This window comes from Mustela lutreola, chromosome 5 (assembly GCF_030435805.1).
Source record: "Mustela lutreola isolate mMusLut2 chromosome 5, mMusLut2.pri, whole genome shotgun sequence".
Taxonomy (NCBI): domain Eukaryota; kingdom Metazoa; phylum Chordata; class Mammalia; order Carnivora; family Mustelidae; genus Mustela; species Mustela lutreola.
In genome coordinates, this window is record NC_081294.1 from 41,110,459 (window position 1) to 41,137,185 (window position 26,727).

Here is a 26,727-nt window from a genome sequence, read left to right on the forward strand (position 1 = left end):
CTCAGTGGGCTAAAGCCTCTGCCTTCAGCTCAGGTCATGACCCCAGGGTCCTGGGATAAAGCCCCACATCAGACTCTCCACTCAGTGGGGAGCCTGCTTCCCTTCCTCTCTCTCTGCCTGCCTCTCTGCCTACTTGTGATCTCTGTTTGTCAAATAAATAAATAAAATCTTAAAAAAGAAGAAGAAGGAGGAGGAGGAGAAGGAGAAGAAGAAGAAGAAGGTGTGGTCTCTGAATTATATTGGACAGTGTAAGTACAATCAAAGAACTTAACATTAAAAATCCAGCCCTGGATCACTGAGTTCCTAAATTTCCAGGGAAAGCAAATGCCAAAACTGCTCTACCGGGGTATTTTCTTCAGTCCGGTCTTCCTGCAAAGACCATCTTTTAAAAAGTTGAAAATTCAGGGTGCCTGGGTGGCTCAGTCGGTTAAGTGTCCAACTTGTGATTTCGGGTCAGGTCATGATCTCATCACGGATCATGGAATGGAGCCCTGTATCCGGCTCACGCCCAGGGGGAATCTGCTTGAGTTTCTCTCCCCTGTCCCTCCCCCCATGTGGATGCACACTTGAACGTGAGCGCTCTCTCTCTCTCTCTCTCTCTCAATAGATAAATAAATCTTTTTAAAAAATTAAAATAAAAGTAAAATGTTGAAAATTCGTTCACATAACCCAAACTACAAACACACAAAAAGGGAACTACTGACAGTGAAGGCCAGTGGGTGCACAAATAGGTAAATCAACATTATGAAAACTAGAAATAACAATTTAAAGATTAATTTATAATACATGGTTAAAATTATGAAATGAAAGACTGGCTAGAAGCTACAGGGAAAATACAGAACCTGGTGAGCAGAAATAAGTATACATGGAAAATAGCAAAATACAAATTCTAGAAATGAAGATAAAGGCATGGACACTTAGAACTACATGAGTGAGGTCAGCAGTGCGTTTAGTCCAAGTAGAGGAAAGAATTAGTGAAACTAAAGACTGTTTGGAGGAAATCACTCAGAATGCACCTAGAGGGACAAAAAGATGAACAATACAAAAGAACTGATAAAGCAAGACTGAGGCTAGAATGGCAAGTCCAACATACCTCTGTTAGGAATTCCAGAAGAGAGACTAAAAAGAATGAGAGAGAGGCAAATATTCAAAGGGAGAATGACTGAGAATTTTCCAGAATTGAAGAAAGACATGAGTCTTCAGACTGAAGAAGTACACCACATCCTAAGCAAAATAAATGAAAATAATATCATTTCAACATGACTCCATTCCTTTAGATTTAACCTTTCTTTTCATGTTTTCTATTTCTCCTGGTCCTTCTTTCAGGATTCAGTGATCTACCACTTGACAGTTCAATTTACACGGTGAAAGAGTTAAACAGAAAGGATAAAGGCATAAATCAAAGAAATAAAAACAAAGCAGAAGAAAATAATAAAGATAAATAAGAAATTAGCGAGACAGACAACAAAGGAACAATAGACGGTCAATGCAAGAAAAATTGTTTTTCTCTAAGGATTAATGAAAAGGACAAAGCCCTGGCAAAACAGATTTGAAATTTTATACTAATGGTTATTTTCCCCTTCACTTAAAAGGTCATTCAACACTTAGCTGAATGATCATTCACAAGTATATTTTAAGTATATTTAAGACAAACAAGCACGGAAGACCAAGAGTAGTGGCAACTCACAGATCTCCACCGAAATAACTACTAAACGATACACAGGAGACACCTTACAATAAATATGTAACAGAATATATCACATCTAGATGTATCATAGTACAAAACATCAGTAAGAAACCCCCCACCCCCCAAAAAAGAGAGAGACAGAGAGAGAGAGAAAAGCTGCCTACCTGCCAAGAAATGGCTATGAGACTAACAGCAAACTTCTCATCAGCAAAAATAGATGCCACAAGAAATGGAATCATTAAGAAGACAGAGATAAACAACAGGAAGAATTAAAGAGGGGATATAAGAAACATAGAATTTTTCAAACTTTTAATATTATAAATTACAGGCTAATCTCCTGTGTTCTTTTTTCTGGTATTGAGTGCATTAATTTTTCAAATCTTCTTTATTTTTTAATTTACAAGTTTAAGTACATATATTTCCTTTAAATAACACTTTATTTAAAGGGACCATATCTACTACAATGTGAGTAAGTCTTAAATTTACTGTAACTGAAAAAAAGGTGCCAGTTACAGGAAAAAAAAAAAAGACATGTATATATATTTTTAAATACACAATACTCGTGTGTGTGTGTGTTGTTTTGGTTTGTTTTTTGTGTGTTTGTTTTGGTTTTTTTACAAATGTCCATTTCTAAAATGTCTCAGAATGATGACTAGGAAGTTACTTATCAGCTTCAACCAGTCTTCCCTGGAGTAAGAAGCAGGGTCACAGGATGAAAATAGGAAGGAGTAACAGGGGGTCTTCAGTTATATCTAAAGACATTTTCCCCTCAACACACACACACACACACATCAAATACTTTTTAAAAGCCTAAAACCAAAGGAAAGGAAAGGTGTGGCCTACTGTCACCATCAGTAACTCTTAAATCTCTAAAGTCACTCTGGCCAAAACAAATACCCTGTCTAGTCAGACAGAATGCCTGCCCCCTTTTAGCAACTGGTTTTCCAGCTGCTGCTCCTGTGAAACCAGGTAGCTGGTGTTGAAATACGGGCTGTAAGTAAAAGGAAACCCACAACTTCGCTGCCACGGAAAAACAGGATCCCGTTCCCATGTGTCAGAGGCACAGACTAAATCTGACTCACAAAACAGCTTCTGAGAAATTTTACTCTATTTGGTTAAATAAATACAGATGGATGGATGGATGGATGGACGGACGGACGGACGGACGGACAGATGGACGGATGAGTGAGTGAGGGAGTGAGTGCGTGAATGAATGGGTACACTTTAAGGAATAATATACTAACTAGCACAGGGAGGGAGCCGTGAGAGGAGGATGGAGACCAGCAAATGCTGGACCTTCTTCAGAAACCCTGTACCCAATGAACACAGACTAAGAGCGACACCCAGTGGCCAGACCACCTGCATAGCACACAGGATGATTCCCAGGACTCCACACCCTGGCCACTGCCAGCAACCAGGTTGTTCGTAGGCTTTTTCTCTTACTGCTGTGTTTTGGGGAGGTGTGTGATCTAAAGAGTACTGGGAGGACGGGGTGGGGGTGGCGATGAGCCAGCTTCCCTCTCCTCTCCTTCCACCTCTCCCCATCTCCCGGCTCACCCTCCCCTTTCCTAGGAAATGTGTGGTCTCTGGTGACCGGGTGCCACAGGTGACCAGGTAGAGAAGCCAACAGAAGACACTGTCGAAATAAGAAGTTTTCATACCACAGCTACAGTACAGGGCACAATGTTCTTCATGGCGAGAGTAGATCCCCTCTTAAAATACGATAATCAAATTAATTTAGTGGTATAAATTATTGCAAGTTGGGACAAGGTAGGAGGTCTGAATATAGTTTATGAAATCTGACGCTTATTAAAACTGCCTCTCAAAGAAGACCCCCCCCCCCAAGGCAGGAACGGCCATAGGAAGAGTTAGAACATATTGGTCGCATACACACACACTGTGCCAGACACCATTCTAAGTGCTTCACATGTGTTAGCTCATGTCAACTCTTGACAATCCTATGGGCAAATACTAATATCATAAGCATTTTACAGATGAGAACCCTGAGGTATAAAGAGACCAATTAACATGTCCGAAGTCTCCAAGCTGGTAAGCCAATGGAGACACACAATGTGCTTTTATGGCCATGAATGTCTTTCAGGCAGTCTGGCTCTGGAAGTCTGATTATTAAGCTGTTCTGCCCCCTGATGACCAGGTTCCCTCCAATGGCCACTGACCTCTCAATGACCAGTGACCTTCCAGGGGCCAGTCCCCAAGGCCTTCCAGCAGGCAGCCCTGTTCTACCTCTTGCAGTCTGCAACAGTGTTAACTGCCCTCCCAACCCCCATCCTTCCACTCGTGAGGCTCCTTTGTTCTTTTGTCTCCTTGGCTACATTCTTTCTTCCTCTGCTCTGTAAATTGTTCTTCCTCACCAAATCTCTGTGTTTATTCTTTCTCTCTCTTACCAGGACCTCAGCTGCAGAACTGGCCAAAAAGAAACCTAGATTTCACATCAGGATTCTGGAGTTCCAGACCCAAGGCCTTGGGTTCAGCCCTTTCCATCCTGGGGTCCTCCCTTGCCCCTGTGGTAAATGAGGGGGTACTTTGAGCAGAGGTTCCCACCTTGGCTGCCCATTAGCCCCACCTGGGGAGCTCCTATAACCCTGGCTGCCAGGCCCTACCCACAGCAATGAGATAGAACTTGTGGGGACAGAACACCAGCATCCATATTTGTGAACCTCTTGGAATCTCTAGATTCCTATGGATTGGCCCTTAGCCATACCCTCTCCTTCCCGTTCCCCCGCCCCTTCCCAAGTGCCAGCCTTCATCTTCTCCTTGGTCTCCTACCTCCAGGTTCTCCCCTGCTCTTGCACGCCTTACTCAAAGCCAAGGTTCCACTCAGTGGCTCCTCATTCTCTGCCAGGCCCTGAACAGGAATTCTCTGTCTGCCACGTCTCGTCTCGGCCCCACCGACCTTTGTCACACCAATGGCCTCCTGGTAACCTGCCTCTCAACCAACACCAGTCATTCGTCACACAGCCCCTCGCTTTCCCACCTGTAACCACTTTTCCCCATTTCCATCTGTTGAAATGCATCCTACAAAGTTGAACTCAAATATTGTCTATTTCATGAAAGTTCTCCTGACAACCTTTTCCTGCTTATAATCTCCCATTCATTCCATAATCCTCTAGGGGCTCAGTGAGCGCTCTTCCTTGCTTAAGGTCACTTGAGTTCCCACATTTCTGTGTAGGGAAAATGACCTGTCTCCTCCCTCTACAAAGGACAAGGCTTCGAGGGAGCTTCTGCCCTTGGCCCACTCTCTTCGGTGGCTCTTTTGTACAAGGGAAGACATTCTAATCTGGGTGTGCAAGGCCTTAGACAATTCTGGGGCCATATTTTCCCAGCGTCTCCATGCTAGCAGCCAAGCCTGTGTTCTGTCTGGTACTTACACGGCACAGGTTTCTTCTTAATTTCCTATCCTCATGCAGGAAGCCCACCCCAGAGACACCGTCAATATTCCTGAGCTCTGCTCCTCCATGAGGGGTGGGCGGCCCAAGCTGGCCATCTGCTCCTCACTGGTCCCATGGATGGGTCTGCTCCTCAGAACTAGCCCTTCCAGACCCCAGGCAGAAAAGAGGAAAAGATGCCCTCTATCATCCTGGCCCACACTGTCGCCATACATTAAGCTTTCCTCAGACCTCCATGGGAGGGTGTCTCCTCTCACTAAGCTGTAATCTATAGGCCGCTGTGTGTGCCCTTCCCTTAATGGAGCCCCTTGATTGGCTATGGTGAGAGGCAGAATACAAGTACTGTTACCACGCCTGCAGGGATAACAGCAGGCCCTGTGGCTTAGGATTGTGCCTCTCTCCTCACATACAAGAAGGCCTCAGGGACCATCTGCTGGTTAGAACTGAACTGACTCATTCCCGGATCACTCATCCTCTCCTTCCCAGCACCCCTTGCGGCAGCCTTGGCAGTCAGGACGTGCTCCTCTGACTCCCATCTTGCTGGGAAACCCTGAAGCACATCTGCAGCCCCGCTCAGCATGGGGCGGGGCCCCTGGGGAAGGCGCCCCACCCCAGGGCATCCCAGAGGACCCCTCCGCCATACTCACATCGGGGAATACGACTCAGGATCTATGTTCCTGGTGGGAACAAAGCCCACTTCTCCTGAGCGTGTCGACTTCCCAATGAACCACTGAAGCCCGGGTATGACAAAGCCGATGATCTCGATGCTTTCTCCCCGGCGAAAATTCAGCTCATCCTTTTCTTCCCTCTCGTATTCCTTCCAGGCCTTACATTTTCCTCTGCCTGTGGAGAAATAACATCGTCAACCAAATAAGGCAGAAACTGCTCCTGGTGTAATAGGAAATGGAGTCCCAGAATTCAGAATTTTGAGGATCAGTATCATCACCCCCTCCCACAAAAAAGAAGAAATCGGCATAGGGTAACTGGCTTTTAATTTTGCCAAACTGGGACATTCAAAGAAAGGAACCACCATCCACGTTCACCAACACTTTACAAAAGAAAAGATGTGTTAACCAATGGAGGAAAGCTCACCTCAGAATACCTAAAACTGAATAAAGTTCACTCCTGGAGACCTGGAAAGCTTACTATATTGCCTTACTGTGTCTGATTTGCCATTATTATGTAAATACTTCATCATGGTTAGCACAAATCCACAGACCAGAGGGAGAAACAGTGTGAGATCTCTCCATTTCCTTCCAGTCCTTTGGCAACTATGACCCTCAGTCTCCCCAACTGTAAAACGGGAACAGTAAGAATACTCATCTCATAGATATTAGGAAAAGTCAAAGTGATTAAGTGCACCATGCCTGGTACCTAACCAACCTTCAGTAAATGTTAGCCTCCTATTACTGGTAAACGGAAAACTTCTCAGGTCCCAGAAGGATTTGGAAGACTCGCCCTCTGACTATGGTCATGACTCAACTTGGTGAGCTGGCCAGCTAAGATCTAGTAATGACATATTTACAAGCTCTGTGCTGTCCAGCCTACAAAGTACTTGTAAGCCCATTTTTTAAAATCTTTCCAAGGTCCTAAAGAATAGGTAGAGCTGTCATCACACTCTCCTTCTTATAGGTTAAAAAAGTGGAAGAACAGAGAAGATCTGTGATTTGTCCAAGGAGCTGGGTTAACCAACTGCCGGTTAACCCTTCTTTCCACTAATGTTGCTTTCCTGGAGATAATGGCTCTTATGTGTCTTGGTTTCCATGTTTCCTTTAACTTCTCTGCTGTAGCTACTGGCTTTGATTCCCCCCCTGACATTTTTGACCAAGCTTCTATGGATCGTGTCCTCAAGAGCAGAAACTTCTACACTTTGTGGGCAAATAGCATTGAACCCTTGCAGTGTGAGAAAACTGTACTGAGTGATTTTCAGATGTCACTCAATTGATTTTTCACAGCATTCAAAGCCAGTTTTATGGTAATGTTTTACTCATGAGAAACTTGTAGCATAGTGAGAGCTCACGTGGCCGAGGTCACACTGGTTTTCAGGTGTGGAGCCAGAATTCGAACCGAGAACCAATTTCACAGCCCTGTATTCATAATTCCAAGGAATGCTATCTTACTGCAGATAGCCAAAAATCTTGTTTACGGTGAGTTAACTGATTAACCCTATCTGGGTTCCATTAATCCCTCCATTTCTTTTTTTTTTTTTTTTTAAGATTTATTTATTTATTTTAGAGAGACAGAGAGAGAGAGACAGACAGAGAGTGCATGAGCAGGGGGAGGGTCTGAGGGAGAGGGAGAGAAGGAATCTGAAGCAACTCCTGGCTGAACATGGAGCCCAACACAGGCCTCGATCTTGGGACCCTGAGATCATGACCTGAGCCGAAATCCAAGAGTCAGACACCCAACAAACTGAGCCACCCAAGTGCCCCTCCCTCTATTTCTTTTTTTAAAAAGTGTTATTTGGGCTCACAGCTTACAAAATCGCACTTGAGCTAGGCTGGTTGGTGGTGGGAGGGGCTCTAAGGATGAAGATGAAAGGAATATATGTTCCAGATACTAGAGAACATTGAAGTTCATCTCCGTAGATACGTATGTCCTTACAGAAGCACATGCATATGTATGTATGTGCCTCTGTACACATAAACATATACATTGCCATGGAGATTACCCAAAATACATGCATGTTTATATAATGCATACCTTTATATATCTCTTTCACTTATTTATTCAACAAATATTAACTGAGTCTATCCATCACGGGCCAGGCATTCGTACTCTTCCAAAATTCAAGACCAATTTCACAAAATTTTAAGGAAATTGAAAACATTTTGACCCGAGATCGAAAATAGGCAGTCTGCAGCCACGTTTGGCTCACACTGGGCTTTTTATTCACCTGACCTATCATTAAATCCCCATTGTCCCCACCACTCGCTAACATCTCCCACCCAGGCTCTCACGCATGTGTGTGTTCTGTCTGCCACGCATGTCTGTCTGTCTGTGAACCTTTGTACCAGCAGCCCTGGATTGAGACCTCTCACGTCACAGGCAAGGAAACCTGTGTTAGAAGCAGCAACTGGCTTCTCCACGTCCAGCCAGCAGCACAAGCTAGGCAGGAATTCACACCAAATGACTCCAAACTTGCAGATAAAATTAGGAGGCCGGGCGGTATTATCTTCCTGAAGATACTGTCTTCAACTCAGTCATACCGATCTGATAGGAGCCTGTCCAATCCCTCTTCCTGGAAAGGCCACAGCTTCCCGGATAATTTTTTAGGAACCATCTGCCAATGGAAACACGGGGTTTGCAAAAATGAATTTCAAAAAATGATACCAGGGAGCAGAATAGTTCATTAGCATAACAACAATGGCCATGATCATAAGTATCATGGTTAGTACTCTTATTAAAACTATGACAAACATTTATTGAGAACTTCCTTTGTATCAGGTGCTGTGAAAAGGAGAGTCCAGCAGGCCTACGATGTTTTCTGGCTCTAAATTAGTTTGCCAGTTAAATGACTAACAGAGGATCTCTTTCCATTCTCACTGTCAGATTCTCTGCCATGGCCAACCACAGGGTCCACAGCCTGGGATCATGTGTATGGCCCCTCTGGAAGTTTGAGGTTACAAAGCCTTCAGGTCCAGATTCTCAAACTTAAGTGTGGAATACATCCCCTTAGATTCAAGGGGAGCTTATAGAAAAAGCAAATTCCTGAATCTGATCCCAAAAGAGCCTGATGATGGCCAGGCAGGCTGAACTTGTAGTCAATCCCCAAGTGATTCTGATACAAATGGTCCCCAGTCCCCATACTGAGAAACAATGCATTTGAAGACCAGGCAGTAGGTACAATGTCCATCTGAAATTTTGAGTTGTCTCATATTTCACCAAATTGTACAAATTTTGACTGTTAAAAAAATAAAGGAATGACAAAAGGAAAAAAAAAACCCCACCCAGATTTTGTTCCTTCCATAGGACCATAGATGCCCGTGTCTACAAACCTATCTCCCATGCACTGTGCAGATCTCAGTCTACTCTGGGACCCACTCCCAAGATGTAGTTGGTTACTCACTGGTGGAAAGGCAGGGGCAGAGGTTCCAGAGCTGACAGGGGCACCAGACCACGCTGACCAGTCACCAAAGATACGCCCTCCCACTCGGATTCGCTGTCAGTGATCTTCACGGAGATTAACTCCTTCTTGCACAGCGTCAAATACTCTCCTTCCTTCTCAGCTGGCGGAGCCACGGAGCACATGGCTCTGCAGAAGAAGTGGCCTGTACATAATGAGAAAAGCCCCTCCAAGGAGTAGCACTAGGTAAAAAGGGATTATCACACAACGTAACATTTCTAACCAGAAGCCCGGCTACTTTTCTTCCTAGGAGTAAAGGACATGGCCAAGGGAGAAGCACCACAGGAAATCTTTGTGATCCCAGAAAAACTGGACCAGGGGTGTGGGGGGACAAAAAAGCCACTGGAAGGGAATTCTCTTAAATTAGACACCATAAGCTCAGAGTGGTTTGTGAGAGTAAGGTTGAGTTGGAACTTTACCTTGAACCAAAAAAAATAAATAAAGGTGGGGGGAGAAACAAAAATTAACAGAAACTTAGTTACAACTATAACCTTCTGCTTAGTCTTGCAGTGTGAGAAAACTGTACTGAGTGATTTTCAGATGTCACTCAATCGAATAAATTTGGTTGATGTTTCTCTAACCAGATTTTATAGTAGCATAGTATGACATTCTTTCCTTCGATTGTGATCTGTTCAACATGATCACAAACAGAATCTAGGATGCAAATCTAGATTGCACTGCAAATCTAGAATCTAGAATGCAAAACATTCTAAGCAAATCTGACTCTTTCATTGTGCCTGCGATGTCATGGGTCCTTAGCTGGTTGGTTGTAGCCCCAGTCGGATCCTTCCTTGTAAAGAGATTGGCCTATGCTCCAAGAAGTTCTCCAACACTGTTTTCCTCCATCTCAGGAAATCTTGCAGGTTTTGCAAGATTTGCAATTTTATTTCACAATCATATTCTATTATAAAAAGAGATTCTTACTCGTGGATGCACGTTAGAATTATCTGGGCAACTTTTAGAAAATACGAGAGCCTAGGTCCCCATCTCTGGAGATCTAATTGGCCCGGGTGGAAACTTGGCATGGAGCATCTTCTCCAAACTCCACAAGGGGGTCTCACATCAGACAGTCAGAGAGCCTCACCCACACCTGTTCATGTAATATCAGTGTCCAACAGACAGAGATGTTTGGGGTAATATTGTAACAGGTGGGTCCATTTATGAATATTCTCACCTTGGAAACATTTTTTTGCCTCCTTTTGTATCCTAATTATTTCAGGGGCTCTGATAATAAATACCCAGATAAAACCCCACCCCACCCGTCCCCCATGCTCACCTTCCTGTATCAGGAGGCCCAGGTATATTGTTTCCAGATGTTTCTCATCCACTGACACTTGGATCTCTGTATCTTCCACCAATCTGCAGCTGAGCCAGTACTTATGGTCAAAGAGGAGATGTTCCAGACATGCAGACACATAGCCTAAGAGGTCAAGTCAACATGATTCCTGAACAGTATGATTTCTGCCACAAGCTGAGCACAGAAAAGGGTGAGGAAGCTCCTTTCTGAAGGTCCCTCCCAGACCTTCGTCCCCAACCTGATCCCATTTAACTGAAATTAGAAGAGCATAGAGAGGTAGCTAGAAAATTTCTAGAGTAAATTGATTCTTCTCAGCATCTGTTGGGAAACACAAGTCATTTTTAAATGACATTTACTCCTTTCAACACATTATGGGTCTCCATAATGGATAATAAGATGACCAAACCTAATTACCTTCTTCTAATACATCCATAGAGGAATTTTGAGATTCTAGTTTGAGCTCTGGGGGGTCCTGGTTCCCTCTCCTTAACGTTTTCCTGACTGAGGTTCAAATTCCTGTACCTTTCCTCCTACACTGTTGGTGGGAATGCAAGCTCGTGCAGCCACTCTGGAAAACAGGATGGAGGTTCCTCAAACAGTTGAAAATAGAGCTACCCTATTACCCAGGAATTGCACTACTGGGTATTTATCCTGAAGATACAAATGTAGTAGTGATCCAAAGGGACACATGCACCCCAATGTTTATAGCAGCAATGTCCACAATAGCCAAACTATGGAAAGAGCCCAAATGTCCATCAGCAGATGAAAGGATAAAGAAGATTTGGTGTGTATATATATACAATGGAATACCATGCAGCCATCAAAAGAAATGAAATTTTGCCATTTGCAACCATGTGGATAGAACTAGACTGTATTATTCGAAGTTAAATAAGTGAGTCAGAGAAAGGCAATTATCATATGATCTCACTGATATGAGGAATTTGAGAAACAAGACAGAGGATCATAGGGAAAGGGAGGGAAAAATGAAACAAGATGAAACCAGAAAGGGAGACAAACCATAAGAGATTCTTAATCTCAGGAAACAAATCGAGGATTGCTGGAGGGGAAGAAGGTGGGAGAGATGGGGTGCTTAGATGATGGACATTGGGGAGGGTATGTGCTTTGGTAAGTGCTGTGAATTGTTTAAGACTGATGAGTCACAGATCTGTATCCCTGAAACAAATAATACATTATATGTTGATTAAAAAAAAAAAATTCCTGAACCCCTAATGATGCAGTGGCTAGAGGGTTGTCCATGACCCACAAAGGAGTCAGGATTGGCTTTATCATCCCTTCTGTGATTCTTTCCATCATTAATGCCCAGCGTGTGCTCCCTTGTTAAAACCAAACTAGATACTAAGCAAATTGCAATTACAGAGGGTATTTTAAGCATTCTTACGAATGCGAGTTATTTGTGTTAACATTTTGCTTCCTTTGAGACATCCTCTTTCTTAAGATGCAAAAACCTGTTTCTTTCCATTCTGACTGTTGTGATTAGGCCTTGTGTGTTTTCTATCATTGTGCACACAAATCTCCTGGGGATCTTATTAAAATACAGATGCTGGTTCAGTAGGTCTGAGGTGGGGCCTGAGATTCTACTTTTCTAACAAACTCCATGCAATGCCAAAAGTGCTGGTCCATGGAGCACACTTTGAATTAAAGACAGGTCTCTAAATGATCACGGAAGGAGACACACAGTGTGGTGGGCAGGAAATCAATATGACTATGAGAGAAGTTCTACCTTATAGCCAAGAGCCATCTTGACCCTCCACCCCATGTCGTCATTTTCTAGAAAATCCTGCAATCTGAGTCCCCTTTAGCAGATAACTCGCCCATCCCTTTCTTTAACTCTTGTCCAAAAACATAGGCTAAAGTATCCACAACTTTACTATTTTGAGCAGCTACTTTGATCTGACTCAAGACTGGTTCCTTTTTTTTTTTTTTTTAACCATCAATCTGCCTTTCAGTTCATCCATCAAATTTAGTGATCACCAAGAACAGTTTACCAATGGATTGACTGTTGAAGACAGTAGTCTGTCCCTGAAAACAAAGTAATTTGAGAGTAATTTGAGAGTAGCTAGTATTACTCTCAAATGCTAGCAAATCTAACAGAATCTAGATTTGCTAGCATTTGAGAGTAATAGTTAATATTTGCTTTAGATTTAGTTCCAGGCAGTTTGTGATATTTCAGAATTTAACCATCTGTGTCAGGGCTTTACCTCTTTTAATTATCAGATCCAGACCTAATGTCAATCCCTAATGTCAATCCCTCCTGATGGGTGGAACCAAGATGTAGGTTCTCTTCCACCTGCCTACTCCGTGTCATACCTAAGTTCAAGTAGGTGGAAAACTTCCAGATTTCCTCCATGGTCTTGAAGGTGATGAGGAATTGAGCCCTCTGGGACTGGATGCCCACCAGCCTGGCTGAGAGGTCCTGGGTAAAGAGAAGAGTGAATCAGCCTGGGATGACCGTCTCCTGTTAACAAACTCAGACAAGTGCAAAATGCTTCATATAAATTTCTTGATTGTAGCGCTGAAGTTTTCTTATACCACACACACACACACACACACACAAAATAGAAAAAGAAAAAAATGGAAATAACCTAAAAGTCCATCAATAGGAGACTGGATAAAATGAATTCTGATTCACCCATGCAATAGAATATTATGATACTATGCAGCCGTAAAAGAGAGTGAGGAAATTCTTTGTGCTCTGAAGCAGCCTCCAAAAATACCCAGCTACACAGAACAATAGCAGCAACAGAAGGAACCAGGATTCAGAACTATGTGCAAAGAATTCTACCTTTCATGTTTAAAAAAAAAAAAAAAAAAAAAAAAAAAAGGAGGATGGGGGAAGGTGAAGGAGAAATAAGAGAAGGCACATTGGAAGCAAGTTTGACCATGAATCTATGTCTAATGATTATTTTTATAAAATTGACAAACGGAAAAAGAGAATTACACAAAAAAACAAAAATCATCCACAGTCCCTCCTCCGGGAGCTCATCTTGGTTAACACTTCAGTGTATTAACTTTGAATCCTTTTCCCTATGCATGATTCTATTTATATAAATAGAATCACGTTCTATAAATTGTTTTGTAATCTTTGGAAACGAACCATCTCCCACATCATTAATCAATTTACAGTATTTGTAACAGTTACTCATGCCATTATTACATTAACAAAGTTATTAGCATTTCCTTAGGGTGAGACAATTGAGATGTTTTCATTTTTTTTACCATCCTGAACAGTACGGTGAGAAACATCCTATAGCTAAATGTTTGTACACATCTTTGAGGTTTTGACACAAGTAATTCTGAGATGTGCAGTTGGGAATGTGGATATTCATGTTTTCCATCCTAAAATGCCCTCTAGAAAGGCTGTACTGTGTCAATTTGCATGCTCCCCCTCCCTTTTTTTTTTTTTAAGTACCCGAGAAAATAGACCTGACCTACTGTACAGACTTGGTTTTCCCCTAAAATCTTTCTCTGTTGCTTATCCAAGCTTCTAGAGTTGACTATCATGAGTGATGGTCAGAACATCCTTCCTCCAGGTCCTGCCATCAAAGATCAACCCCTGGAACACTGTTGTGGGGGAACCCTTTGAAAAGAAGAAGAAGATGGAAAGAGAGGAAGGAAGAGAACCCATACCAGGCCCCAGGAGTCCCCAGATCCTGTTGATAAGGGAAGGGATTCTGGATAAATACTCATTTCCCGGAGATTCATCCATTGTTATGCACTTCACTCCTCTACCAACAATGCCTCATTTAACTCACAATAACCCTACTGCAGCAAAGAGTACAATTACACTACTTAATCCATTCAAGATGCACTTTTACCACACTTAATCATTTCTGAAATTAAAGATAAAGAAGTGTGACATCATACTTAATTGACAGTATTTATTTCCCCTTCTTCAAGGTATAGAAAATATTGCTGCATTTTATAATCAAGCAGCATCTCAGATTTAATAGAAAATGGCATTATCCGTGTGTTATAGTCAAGGAAGCCCAGGCACAGACAGGTTAAGCAGTTGCCCCAGGTCACCTGTACTTAGGTCGTGGCCCCTGACAGGAGCCTAGATCCAGCTGACTCCAGGTCTCTGCTCCTTTGCACAAGCTGGTCCAGATCAACCTTCAGCCCAACAGATCACCTGACTCAATCAAACCCAGCCCTGGCCCACACCAAAAGTGACTCAAATTTTTAAAAGAACTATGGTGCCAGTTAGCAGCTCATGCCTCCAACTTTCTGAATTCTGGAAATTAAAAAAAAAAAAAAAAACCCTACTATTTATAATTTCTCTGCTGTTTAGGGAGAACATGCCACCACCCAAGCAAAGTGCCAAGCTCTCTCCAGATACTGACTCACTGGCTCCTCCCAACAAACCAGTCTTTTTTTTTTTTTTTTTAACATGACAGATTAATAGAACATGTTTCCCTTTTTAATTTGTATCAAATTAATTCAGAGACTATAAAAATAACTAGAACATACTAGTTTATTACATGAAGTAATGTTCTTTTTCTCCCATCTCTAGTTGCAACAACTTTTAACCATTTCTGAGTTTGGTTTTCTTTGTAAGTCCCTCCTAGGGGACACCTGGGTGGCTCAGTCAGTTAAGTGTCTGCTTTCAGCTTAGGTCTTGATCCCAGGGTCCTGGGATCCAGCCCCATGTTGGGCTCCTTACTCAGCAGAAAGTCTGATTCTCTCTCTCCCTCTTTCTGCTGCTCTTCCTGCTTGTGCTCTCCCTGTCAAATAAATGAATAAGTTCTTAAATTTAAAAAAAAAAAAAAAGTTCCTCCTAAACTGTAAATAATTTGGTCATATCCTTCTTCCTTGGTTTAACAACTGAAGGTACTAGCTACCCACTATGAAAGAGGAAGGACTGGTTTATTTACTTTATTGCCTTTTTCTCCTCTCATTCTAAAATACATAGTTATTAATTTTTGATTGGCAATTTTGGTACCTCAGGGGAAAAAAAGTATACTTAGTGGTTACCCGTGGTGAGGAAAGGGGATGGAAGGGGTTACTATTTAGTAGATAGAGAGTTTCAGTTTGGGACGATGAAAAAGTTCTGGAATGAATAGTGGTGACGGGTACTTAGCAATGTGAGTACATTGATGCCATTGAAATGTACACAGAAAATAATTAACACTGAAAATTTACATTACGTCTGTTTTATCACAATGAAAAAAACAACAAAATTCAAATTTATCACATTTTTTAAGAGTTATACTTCATGAGGTAAATATCCTAACAATTCTCGTCCTAGACATGTGAGTCACTTATAGAAGGTCAAAGAGCCATGAGTGGCAGATTTTAAACCGTTTTTTCTCTGACTCTGCAACCCCAGAGATTGCCCCCTTCTGAGTAGTGCCTATTCTTGCCGAGCAGCAAATGTGTAGATTTCATTCATTCTTTCCTTCCTTTAGCTGTTTTCTTGAGAGCCTACTCTGTTCCCGGCGCTGTCCTAGGTGCTGGAGAGCCTTGCCGCAGACGGACACAAGGCAGGGTCAGCGCCTCATGGGGCCACCCCAGCTCACCTGAAACAGGGCACGCACCTCCTGGTCCTCATTCTCCAGCGCCCAGAGCCGCCTCCTGGCCGCTTCCTGCAGGAGGCCATTTACACACCGCTGGGAGCGGCTCTTCACACTGAAGGAGAGCGTCAGATCTTAAAGAGAAAAGACAGGAATGCCAATCAGGGCAGGCTGGAAATGCAACAAAAGGGAAAAAAGAATTAGATGAACCCCAATGTTTCCCACACCTAAATCTTAAATTGGTGCCCTCATTATTTAGAGATTATAAGTAATCTTCACGATCTCCTGAGCACCTCCTTTAAAATGACCTCCAAGGGCAAAAAAAGAAAGAAAGAAGAGGCTGAAGCCTGAGAATGTTCTGGAATCCCAGGAGTTGCTGTTGTTATTTCTGCTTTGAACAAGGTATATTTCTAGGCTGCCTGGCACCAAGGTGACAGTGCCAACAAAAAGAGCTAGACATATACACCTTCCTGTGGATGATTTGTGAAAGTTTTGAACAAATACTAATTTATTTATAAATACTAATACTAATAAATACTATAAATACTAATTTATTTATATATGTGGAAATCATTTATATGTCAAATCTATGATATGTAATAGATGGTCTATACTTTGTGCATTATGTATACACCATACATTTTCTCTAAACTGTTTCTAATGATGAGTCCATTAATGTTTTCCAGGATAGTTGCTTAATGTACTAAAGTCTATGTTTAATTTCTTTGAAATGCACATTTATTCAACCAATACTATGAGCAAAAGCTGTCTCAGGTTCAGGGATACAGCAGGAAACAAAATTGACATGGTCCCTGTTCTCATGGAGCTCGTATTCTTTGCAAGTAACTGATTCTATGAACACAATACATTCAGATAGAAAAAAGTGCTAGGAAAGCAATGTAATCAGGTAAACAGCATGATGCAGTAGTTGCAAGGGGCAGGGGTGCGCCTCGGACGGTGCTGTTGGAAAAGGCCACCCTGAGGAGGTTCATCTTATAACTGCACTTTGCCACATCTTCTTGGACAATAAGTAGCAATCTTGTTAATAATCAAACACAATGAACCAAAAAGTCATTGGACTGGATAATGGAGGTCTCTCTTCAAGCCTTAACTTGCCAGGGACTTTGCCGATCCCTGAGATTAAAGACAGTCCTTTTCATGCTGCCCTGGGTAACACAAAGCAGCCTGGACTCCTATGTTTAAAAAGCCCATTTTTAACCTAGAAGTCCTAAAAATGCTGTGGCTGCCATCCAACTCCAATAGGACATCCGCAACTGGCCTGGCATGGGTGCAAACTGCGGGCAGAAGTCTTCCACTCTGCTTCTCCCTGGCCTGTGTTCTAACCTCAGCCAAGCCGTCCATCTTCAGCCGTCCCACCCAGCCCTCTCTCTGGTAGCCTCACGGATCAGCACACCGACCTCTACAGAGGAGGCGAAGCCAGGGAGGTGGAGTCACACAGACCTGGGCTCAAGGCTTGGCTCTGCCCTCGCTCACTGTGCCCCTGCTAAACAGTTAATTATCTCTCTACACTTGACTTTTCCCATTAGCAAAATGACTTGCCAAGTATCTATTTCACAGGGCTTTTAAGAGGCTTACAAAGGAGATTATGCGTATAAAGCTTTTTGTTCAGTGCCTCCTACATAATAAATATTCAATTAACACATTAAGAGTTAGCTGTTGACTCTCACAAACTCCCCCACCCCAGCTCTGCAGGGATTACTGTCCCTCTGCCCTCATCTTGTCATACCTGTAATCAACCCTGACTCTGACTGTGACTTCTTTTCACCAAATCCATCTTTCCTGTCCTTCTGAAGCCTGATCCAAACTCCCTTCTAGAATCTCTCACAATAGTCCCCAGTGAATGACAGCCTTCAGAGTGGATCTCCTTGCCCTGAATATGAATCCACGGATATGTCACTCAAAAGACCTGAATTTAAATAAGCAAACTGCCTTTGAGATCTCGACATGTAAGAGTTGCCACTCAGAGCCTGCCGTCTGGGCCCACTATGGAATCCAGTGGTCCCCTCAGCATGACCAGACAGGGAAATAAATCAAGCTCACTCCAGCGTTAGTATGAAATACACTTTGCCATTTTTTTTAAGTCCTTCTGAATACCGGTGGTTTAATCATGCTAATGTATCTGATTGATTTTGTCCGTGACTCTTCCGCATGAAGGAGAGGTTGGAGGCTGGGGTAGAATGTCCCCGTCTCACTCAGTGACTTTCCAGGAAACAGCATCACAGTGGAAAATGCTAAAAGACAGACAAGTTCAGCCTCTCATTTGTTCATTGGGCTTCATGCACTGATAAGGCAAAATGCTGATTGTACTGCTTTCTGGAAACAAAAGGTGGCATGTCACCTTTTGTCAAGGACAGCTCAAGCTAACAGGCAAAGAAGCAGATTGATACAAGAACAAGAAAGGGCAAGGTTTTTCTCATGGCCAGCCCAGCAGTTTGACTGAATTTGCAACTGGGGAAGGAAGGAACCTGGTAGGAGATGTACACACCATCTATTTACCTGGTTTCTGTCCTTTGAACGGTTCTTAATGTAAATCTTTTTCACAAATCAATTGTTTGTCTGCCCAAGAGAAGTACGTGTTTGGAGGGATAATGAAGCATGGTGGCTATGAACAAGGACGGGGGCTTGAACCCGTGTCTCATCACAGACCTGCCCTGTTTGTGGCAATGGGAAGGTTGCCTTTCTCTCTAAGACTCTGGCACCTTAGACATGGGGTATTTGGGGGCACCTCTTAGACGTGTGCACGTGAGAATGAGAGGCGGTCATTTAGCACCTACTTGGCACACGACTTGCCCCCCAAAATGGCCCCTGTTACTGTAGGACAGATGCTGGGTTTTCCACAGGTTGATCCCCAGAGCTTCCGGCACAAAGTTCAACCCGGGCATAGAGCCTTCTGCTGCCAACTTCCCGCCAGTTCTGCTGAGGTCTCTAACCCGGAACCTTGTGAAAGACATGTCTTGAGAATAAGATTTCCTTCACGTTAATTTCAAAATCTTATACTGCTTCTGAAAGATTCATACAGGGGCTCTTCTGCTGGTCGCCTCTCACCCCGTATATTCAACCCTTTATTCACTTACGCATTTATTCAACAAGCGATTATCGAGAACCTGCTATGTATAAGGTACTGTATATAGACTACAAACATGACCTGCAAATATTTACTCAACCCTTTGTGTATTTATTTACCAAACATGTTCTGAAAAACCAGCCATGTATAAATAACTCCTTAGGATACCATGTAAAATAAATATAGAAGTATCCCCCAAAATTAACACTGTCCTCTGGCACCTTAAAATTTAATTGCTGATTTTCTTTTTTTGTAGAGCAAATCTGTCTGGAGCTCCTAATATGGCCCAGATTGTGAAAGTCTTTGAGTGTTCACCCGAAAAGCTTTCATCTTGCAGACAATGGAGAGCATTGGAAAGTTTGAAAGCAAGTGGATACCATGGTCAAGGTCGTGCCTACAAAGATGCATTTGGTGATGGTGCCTAGAAAGGATAAAAGGAAGGGAGCCTGCAAATGAGAGATAAGGAGGGTACTGTGGCATTCTACATGGAAATCACAGACCTGGGGATAAAAATATATGTATATAAAAAATATATGTTTATAAAAAATAAAAAATAAAAAAAAAATAAAAAAAAAAAATAAAAAAAAAAAGAAAAAAAAAAAAAAATTAAAAATTTTTTTTTTAAAAATGGGACTTCTCTTCAGGAGCTTAGATACCTGGATTCATATTCTGTGGCAGGCAACATCTTTCCTTGTCTTCAGATGAGGCTATAAACTCACTTGATACGGTTGGATCTTTGGAAGGAGTTTCTTTACCTGGAGGAAAGCAAATGAAAAAGCATTCGTGTGAGTGTAAGCAAGTTATAAGCATGGACTGCAAATCATTGTCAAGTGACCATCTTTTCTCCAGGGCAGGTGGCCTGGAAGAATTCTCCTTGCTAACACCCTTTCCTAATAATTACTCAGTACTCAACAGTCATGCCCCTCATCTCAATTCTTCAGTAGCCTGAGTATCCCTGTTTTATTTAAGGTAAATAAATAAAACAGATCCCTACCCACAGGTCAGACTGAGTATCACGGCTGAGGACTGAGGACACTGAAATGCTCAATATATGCTGGAGCTACAAGGTCATTAAAGATTTGACTGCAACAAGGTTTAAGGTAATGGGTGGATAATGGAAGTGCTGGAGCAGAGCCAGGGAAGGTGGCATCATGCAGGAGATGGCGGGACATGCTTGTAATGGACTTGAAATGTATTGATGGCCCCCAGAGTGTTTGCCCACTGGAGTCCTGTATGGGGCCTCTCCTCAGATCTCCAAAATGTTCCTGTCTTTGCTGCTGTCGAATTGGAGCAGAAAGGGGAAGGAAGAAGAGGCTTAGGAAGGAGGCACTTTTGACAGCAGAGAGTTGAAAAGAGAAGTGAGTATAGCTGTAAAGCATGAGGCAGTGGATATAAACGAATAAAGGGAAATTTCATAAGCACCACTATGAAATGTGGGCCTCCCTTGTGGTATCCCCAAGATACAAGAGAACTCAAGTCTGTAACACATTACTTTTATTTACTCTTTTCCTTTGACCATGAGACTGTTCAAGGACTATACCAGGGTTGGGGGAGTGGTCAGAATACTATAAGCACTGCCTGGACCTCGAAAGAGGGATTAGGAATCTTGGCTCTACCACTGTTTGCAAGCCCCTCACTTCTCTCAGTTTCTTTGATTGTAAAATTGTGCTGGATCGGAGTCCAGCAGACCTACCCGTGTTGCACTGTGGACCTGTTCTTCTACTGATGCAGCCCAAGACGGATAAGGGACCAGCCATCCCACTCCATCCACTCACTGCTGATGAATGCTGACACCAGATCCTCACACGGCTGCCAGGAGTCTGGGCCTCTGCTCCCTGCTCCAGGCCTATGCAGCGAGATTTTTGACACCAAGTGTCACCCGTTTTGACACCCAAGTGGAGGACCTTCCATTTCTTCACAGTCAGAGCGGTTAGCACTTTTGGGGTGATGTATAGAGAGAATGAAATGGACTTGGGCTTGAACAGGCAGAAGGAAGGACCTGTCAGCTCACAGCTTCTCGTCTTATTAGGGGTTCAGTGTTGAAAGCAGCTTAGCGGGAAAGCTGAGAGTAATGAGCTATCATTGAACTAGATCATTTTGTACTTCTGCCCCCCAGGAACCAAAGGTAACTGTAGCAAAAAGGCACTGGCTTGGGAATCATGAGATAAGAGGTTGAGCACAAATCAGATTCTTCCATACATTAGTTAATGACCTTGGGCAAGACATTTCATCTATCCGTTTTCTGAGGGTTTTTTCCCACTCGCAAATGACAGATGGATCTGAGTTAGTGGTTCTCAACTCTGACTGCCTGTTTGAATCACTCAGATTGCTTTTTAAAAATAGCAGCGCCTGAGCCACATCTCCAGGAAGGCTGATTGACGTGGTCCATAGTGCAGCCCAGCCATAGAAATTCTTCTAAGTTCCCCAAACGATTCTAATTTGAGCCAGTGTTTGGAATGATACATCTAGACTGGTGCTTCTCGAACTTTCATGTGTGTGTGAAAGGCCTGAGAGTATTGGTAAAATTTAGATTCTGCCTCAATAGGTTGAAAGCCTAAGGTTCTGCATGTCTAATGTGCTCCTGGAGTCGGGGGGGTGATGGGGTTGTCTACTGCTGGTCCCAGGATCGCACTTGGAGTGGCTGCCTGCTTCTCTACTCTATGACAATTTGAAAAGTTAGATAGACAAGGGGCCAGAGGCCATCACAAACAACATTTTTCTTTTCTTTTCTTTTCTTTTCTTTTCTTTTGTTCTTTTTTGTTATTCTTTCTTTCTTTTCCCCACCCAGTGAATTTTCAAAGCTTGAATTTGAATTGCTCAACATCAATCAGAAATTGGGATATTTTACATAACCCAGATGCTTGGCTTGGCTTTGAAAGCAGGAAGATCTGTAGTTTGGGACCCTCGGTCTCATGTGGCCCCAGTCGGCTGGAGCCAAGCATTTGCTGTCCCTCTGCAGTCATTCATTCTTCTCTGACCACCACAGTCTGCACACCGTCAAATTTACCCATTCCCATCTGGCCCCCTTGAGCTTTGAGAAAGAGTCCCTATCGCAAGACTGCATGGAAAGAAACAATGGCTTAAGGATGGTGAATGCCCACCCTGTATGCCCACCTTGAAGAAGGACGTTCATGGCACCCTGCTTTGAGGGAGAGGGCAGGGCAGAAAGCTCTGAAAAGATGTGTGAGGTTTAGAGCAGAAAATGGAAGGTTTCACAAGCCATAATTTATACACTGCATCAGAATTACCTAGGTGCTGGTTTTTAAAGAGTTGTCTGTCCAAGCCAACTGGTAGAAGAATAGAGAAGAGGGATGCCTGGATGGCTCAGTTAGTGAAGCATCTGCTTTGGGCTAAAGTGATCATGATCTCAAGGTCCTGGGATGGAGCCCCACATCGGGTTCCCTGCTCAGCAGGGAGCCTGCTTCTTCCTCTCCCTCTGCCCTTCCTCCTGCTCATGCGCACGCTCTCTAGCTAACAAATAAATAAATACAATCTTAAAAAGAAAAAAGAAAAAGAAAGAAGAATATCTGCATGACTTGAAGTAACCAGCTCTTTCCTAAACTGGATGGGAAAGCTTTACCCACCCCCTCCACACACACACATACAAATAATAAATAAATAATACATACAAATACACATAATAAAAAAAATACATACAAATACAAACAAAACATACAAATAATAAATAAAATGAAGAACTTCTGTTAATAAAAAGATGCAAATAATAGGGTGAAAGGTAAGTGAGGGGAGTCGAAGAAAGTATAATAGAATGTATAGAATGTAAAGAACTCAAATCCAGAATATATGAAGAATTCTAAGCAGCTTTCAGAAACAGATGGGCAACCCGCTAGAAAAATGGACTAAAGGTGGGGCGCCTGGGTGGTTCAGTGGGTTAAGCCTCTGCCTTCGGCTCAGGTCATGATCTCATTGTCCTTGGATCAAGCCCTGCATCGAGCCCCACATGAAGCCACGCATCAGGCTCTCTGCTCAGTGGGGAGCCTGCTTCCGCCACCTCCACCTGCCTCTCTGCCTACTTGTGATCTCTCTCTCTGTCAAATAAATAAATAAGACCTTTGAAAAAAATGGACTAAAGGCACAAATAAACTTACCAAAGGCAATATCCAAATGGCCAATAAATTTATGAAAATTTTCTCAAACTCATGAGGGACATGAAAATTAAAACTATGATGGAACACCTCCACACAGACCGGCTAAAATAAAAAAGACAGATAAAACTCCCATCCCATATACAGCAAGTGTGAGAGTAAGGCTTGAAGATTTTTTGCTTGGGAGAAACTGACTTATCAGTTCAAGTTGGATATATGCATGCGGTAAGATCCAGAAATTCCATTCCCAGGCATATACTCAAAAGAATACATATATGTGTTCACCAAAACACATCTACTAAAATATTCACAGCAGCAATATGGATAATACGCAGAACCTGGCAACAGCCCAAATGTCCCTCTACACGAGAATGGGTAAGTAAGTGCCAGTCTATACCATTAAGTACAATAAATGAACAGCAACCCCAGGAAGCAGCAGAGATGGATATATTTACCTTGTGAAAATTCACTGAGCGGTACACATGTGATTTTTGAGGATAGTTCTGTATAAACGGTAAATTTTAATAGAAGAAACTTTTAGAAATATTCCTTGAGCTCTTCTCTACCTACTTCACCTCCGAATTTCTAGGGGTAGATCTGGAGATGCGCATTTTCAATGAGCATTTTGAGGATTTCTCTTGTCCTTTAAAGTGTGAGAATCTCTAGAGTAGAGAGAGCCTGTGTGCCAGCTGCCTGGGGACCCATGAGCCAGAGGGCGGCCATTTGAGAGACAAGAAGGAATCTGGAAAATTTGGGTGAGCCACATAATAGGAAGAACAGCTAATGGCTGCACAGGGATTCACAGTTTGTGGAGCTTTTTGGCACATGGACTGTATTTCAACATGAAAGAATATGAAGACTTAGCTGGGTCTTAAAAAGGGACTAGAGACAAATCAAGGCAAAAAGCTATCATATAGAATACAGTATGTTTAAAAAGATGTATGATTTTTTTAATGACTGAAAGGAAAGAGACCAAAAGGTCCATAGAGGCTAGTGCTGGGTCATTTTTCATTATCTGTCTACTTTTGTCTACTTTCCAAATATTCTGTAATAAACGCACATTTGTTTTCTAACACTGGAGGCAGGTGGAGAAGTGACTAAGAGCTAAGATGGCCATGACACAGTCCCAGACTCAACCTTGAGCTTCCTCATTAGCCAGATGAGCCCCGTAAACCCAGTCCATGGGGTTCAAGCGGGGCTGACTCCATTCTCATCTCCAAAAGTGGGCACCGGACTCAAGCATAAGCCGATCACATTATGTTATCCCATGGCCACATAACCAAAGTGGAGCCGATGAGAACTAGTCCTCAGACCCACATCAGGATCACTCTGCAGGAAGAGATTTCTTTCCATTGCACCTGGAGCTGTGGCTATGCCAGCTCTGTGGGGCATACCCCCCAGGGAAGGTGCGCCTGAGGTTGAGGCCAAACCCAGTTAAACTTTAGGAGTTTAGGAAAGCTAACTTTCTAATAATATAATTTGGCTATCTTGATCTGACCATACCTAAAGCCAACAACCCCTGGACTTTTCATTTATGAATCAACAAATTACTTTTGGTATAGGCTAGTTTCATTTTTGTTCTTATTATTATTATGGGTGAGAAAAAGGTACAAATTGTTTTAAAAATTGACATTTAGTTAAAAACTGCCAAACTCCTTTCCAAAACAGACATACTGTTTTGCATTCCCATCAGCAATGTAAGAGAGTTCTGGTTTCTGGTTACTCCGTATCCCCCACCAACCTCTGAAAGTATCAGGCCTTTTAATTTCAGCCATTCTGTGGGTGTGTAGCTTTATCTCACTGTTTCAGTTGACATTTCCTTAATAACTAATGATATTGAGCCTTTCTTTCATGTGCTTATTTACCATACATACATTTTTCTGAATGAAAGTGTCTTTACAAACATTTTGCTCCATTGCATTAGGTTATTTACCTTCTCATTATTGAGCTATAAGGGTGGGTTTTTTAGATCTTATTTATTTGCCAGAGAGAGGGAGAGAGAGAGAGCAGAAGGCCGAGCAGGCAGAGGGAGAAGGAGACTCCCCACTGAGCGAGGAGCCCTATGTGGGACTCAATCCAAGGACCCTGGGATCATGAGCCGAGCCGAAGGCAGATGCTTAACTGACTAAAACACCCAGGTATCCCAGGGTGGTTTTTGTTTGTTTGTTTGTTTGTTTTTAGTGTTCTGGATACAAGTATCAGATGTGTGGTTTTCATGTATTATACCTGAGTCTGTGGCTTCCTTTTCATTTTCTTGGTAGATTTATATGGGGAAGGGAGCAAAATTACTGGCACAGAGATCAGCAAGATAAGGGGGAATGAACTTTGCATACACAGAGACAGCAGAAGCCAGTCTGTACATACCAGAGAGGTCAGGGATCATAGGGCTAAAATTGGTAAATAAGGCAAAGTCAGGATAGGGACGGCATTTCAAAGCAAACAGAGGAATTTAGAACAGATACAGCCAGCAATAGGGAGGCATGAAGCATTCTTGAGCATGGGAATACCATAATAACAGTGGAAATTCTACCTGGGGTGGCACGAGAAGCACAGGGGAGAAGGAAAGACGAGAGGGAGGAAGGCCAGCTAAAATCTGTATGGCAATCCAGGAGTGTATGTGTGAGACTGTGTGCTGCGATTTTGGCAAATGAGAGGGGAGGGGATATCGTGAATGACGTGGTATTTTAAAGATAGAAAAGAGAAAGCATCTTGACATATCGAGGGTGAGGGATAAAAATAAGGAAGAGGCAATACTTAGAGAAAATGAAGAGATAAAAGGGATTTAAGAGATCATTTCATTCTACTCCTCATTTTACTGCAAAGAAACAAAGGAGTAGTGATTCTACCAAGGTCACACAGCAAGTTTGTGTCAGAGTCAGAGGCCCTCCAGATCCCCGGGGGTCAGACCGTGCTGCCATCACAACGTTAACCGGACCTCCGATCTCTGAAGTCCGAAGTCGCTAATCTGGAAACATCTCACTCTCAACAACTTGCTGGATGTGAGCCCCCACCTTCCACCCCAACTTTAAGAAGAAAACTTGAAGAAGGGTTTCCCTGCATGCATATTTTTTTTTCCTTCTTCGTCCTGATGGTCACACCATCAGCAGGTTTTAATATGTAAACCTACACTGTCCTTGTTAGGACAGATGCTAATCACAGCCATGGCTCCATCTCCCTACATGGATGTCTCTCCGATCACCATGTGTAGGGGGGGGGGGGGAAGCAAGATGCGTAACTGTATCATTTTGTTTCACTATCAAAATCTTCAGAAAAAAATTATTTGCAGTGATTCTGGGCACATGGACATGTACTAGAAGAACAAAATCACTGAATTCATAAAAGTGATTAACGCTAGGAAGGGAGGGAGGGAACTGAGACTGGGGAGAACTACCACAAGACCCTCCTTGCCCCTGCAAAGATTTTTTTTTTTAAGATTTATTTATTTATTTGACAGAGAGATAGAGAGAGAGAGCACAAGTAGACAGAGA

The 26,727-nt window shown here is 42.7% G+C and overlaps 1 protein-coding gene across 2 annotated transcripts in view; it reads right to left on the bottom strand.

Annotated features, from left to right (window-relative positions):
- SH3TC2 (SH3 domain and tetratricopeptide repeats 2) overlaps positions 1 to 26,727 on the bottom strand; it is a 53,059-nt gene that overhangs the window by 22,770 nt on the left and 3,562 nt on the right. The window contains exons 2-8 of one of the 2 annotated variants that reach the window (XM_059173989.1): positions 19,790 to 19,888; positions 16,073 to 16,182; positions 12,846 to 12,951; positions 10,497 to 10,640; positions 9,164 to 9,365; positions 8,304 to 8,377; positions 5,742 to 5,937 (exon numbers count right to left, since the gene is read on the bottom strand). In XM_059173989.1, coding sequence (XP_059029972.1) covers positions 5,742 to 5,937; positions 8,304 to 8,377; positions 9,164 to 9,365; positions 10,497 to 10,640; positions 12,846 to 12,951; positions 16,073 to 16,182; positions 19,790 to 19,888 — 931 coding nt within the window. Of the gene's footprint in view, positions 1 to 5,741; positions 5,938 to 8,303; positions 8,378 to 9,163; positions 9,366 to 10,496; positions 10,641 to 12,845; positions 12,952 to 16,054; positions 16,183 to 19,789; positions 19,889 to 26,727 lie in introns of both variants that reach the window. The other variant, XM_059173988.1, reaches the window with a different exon arrangement.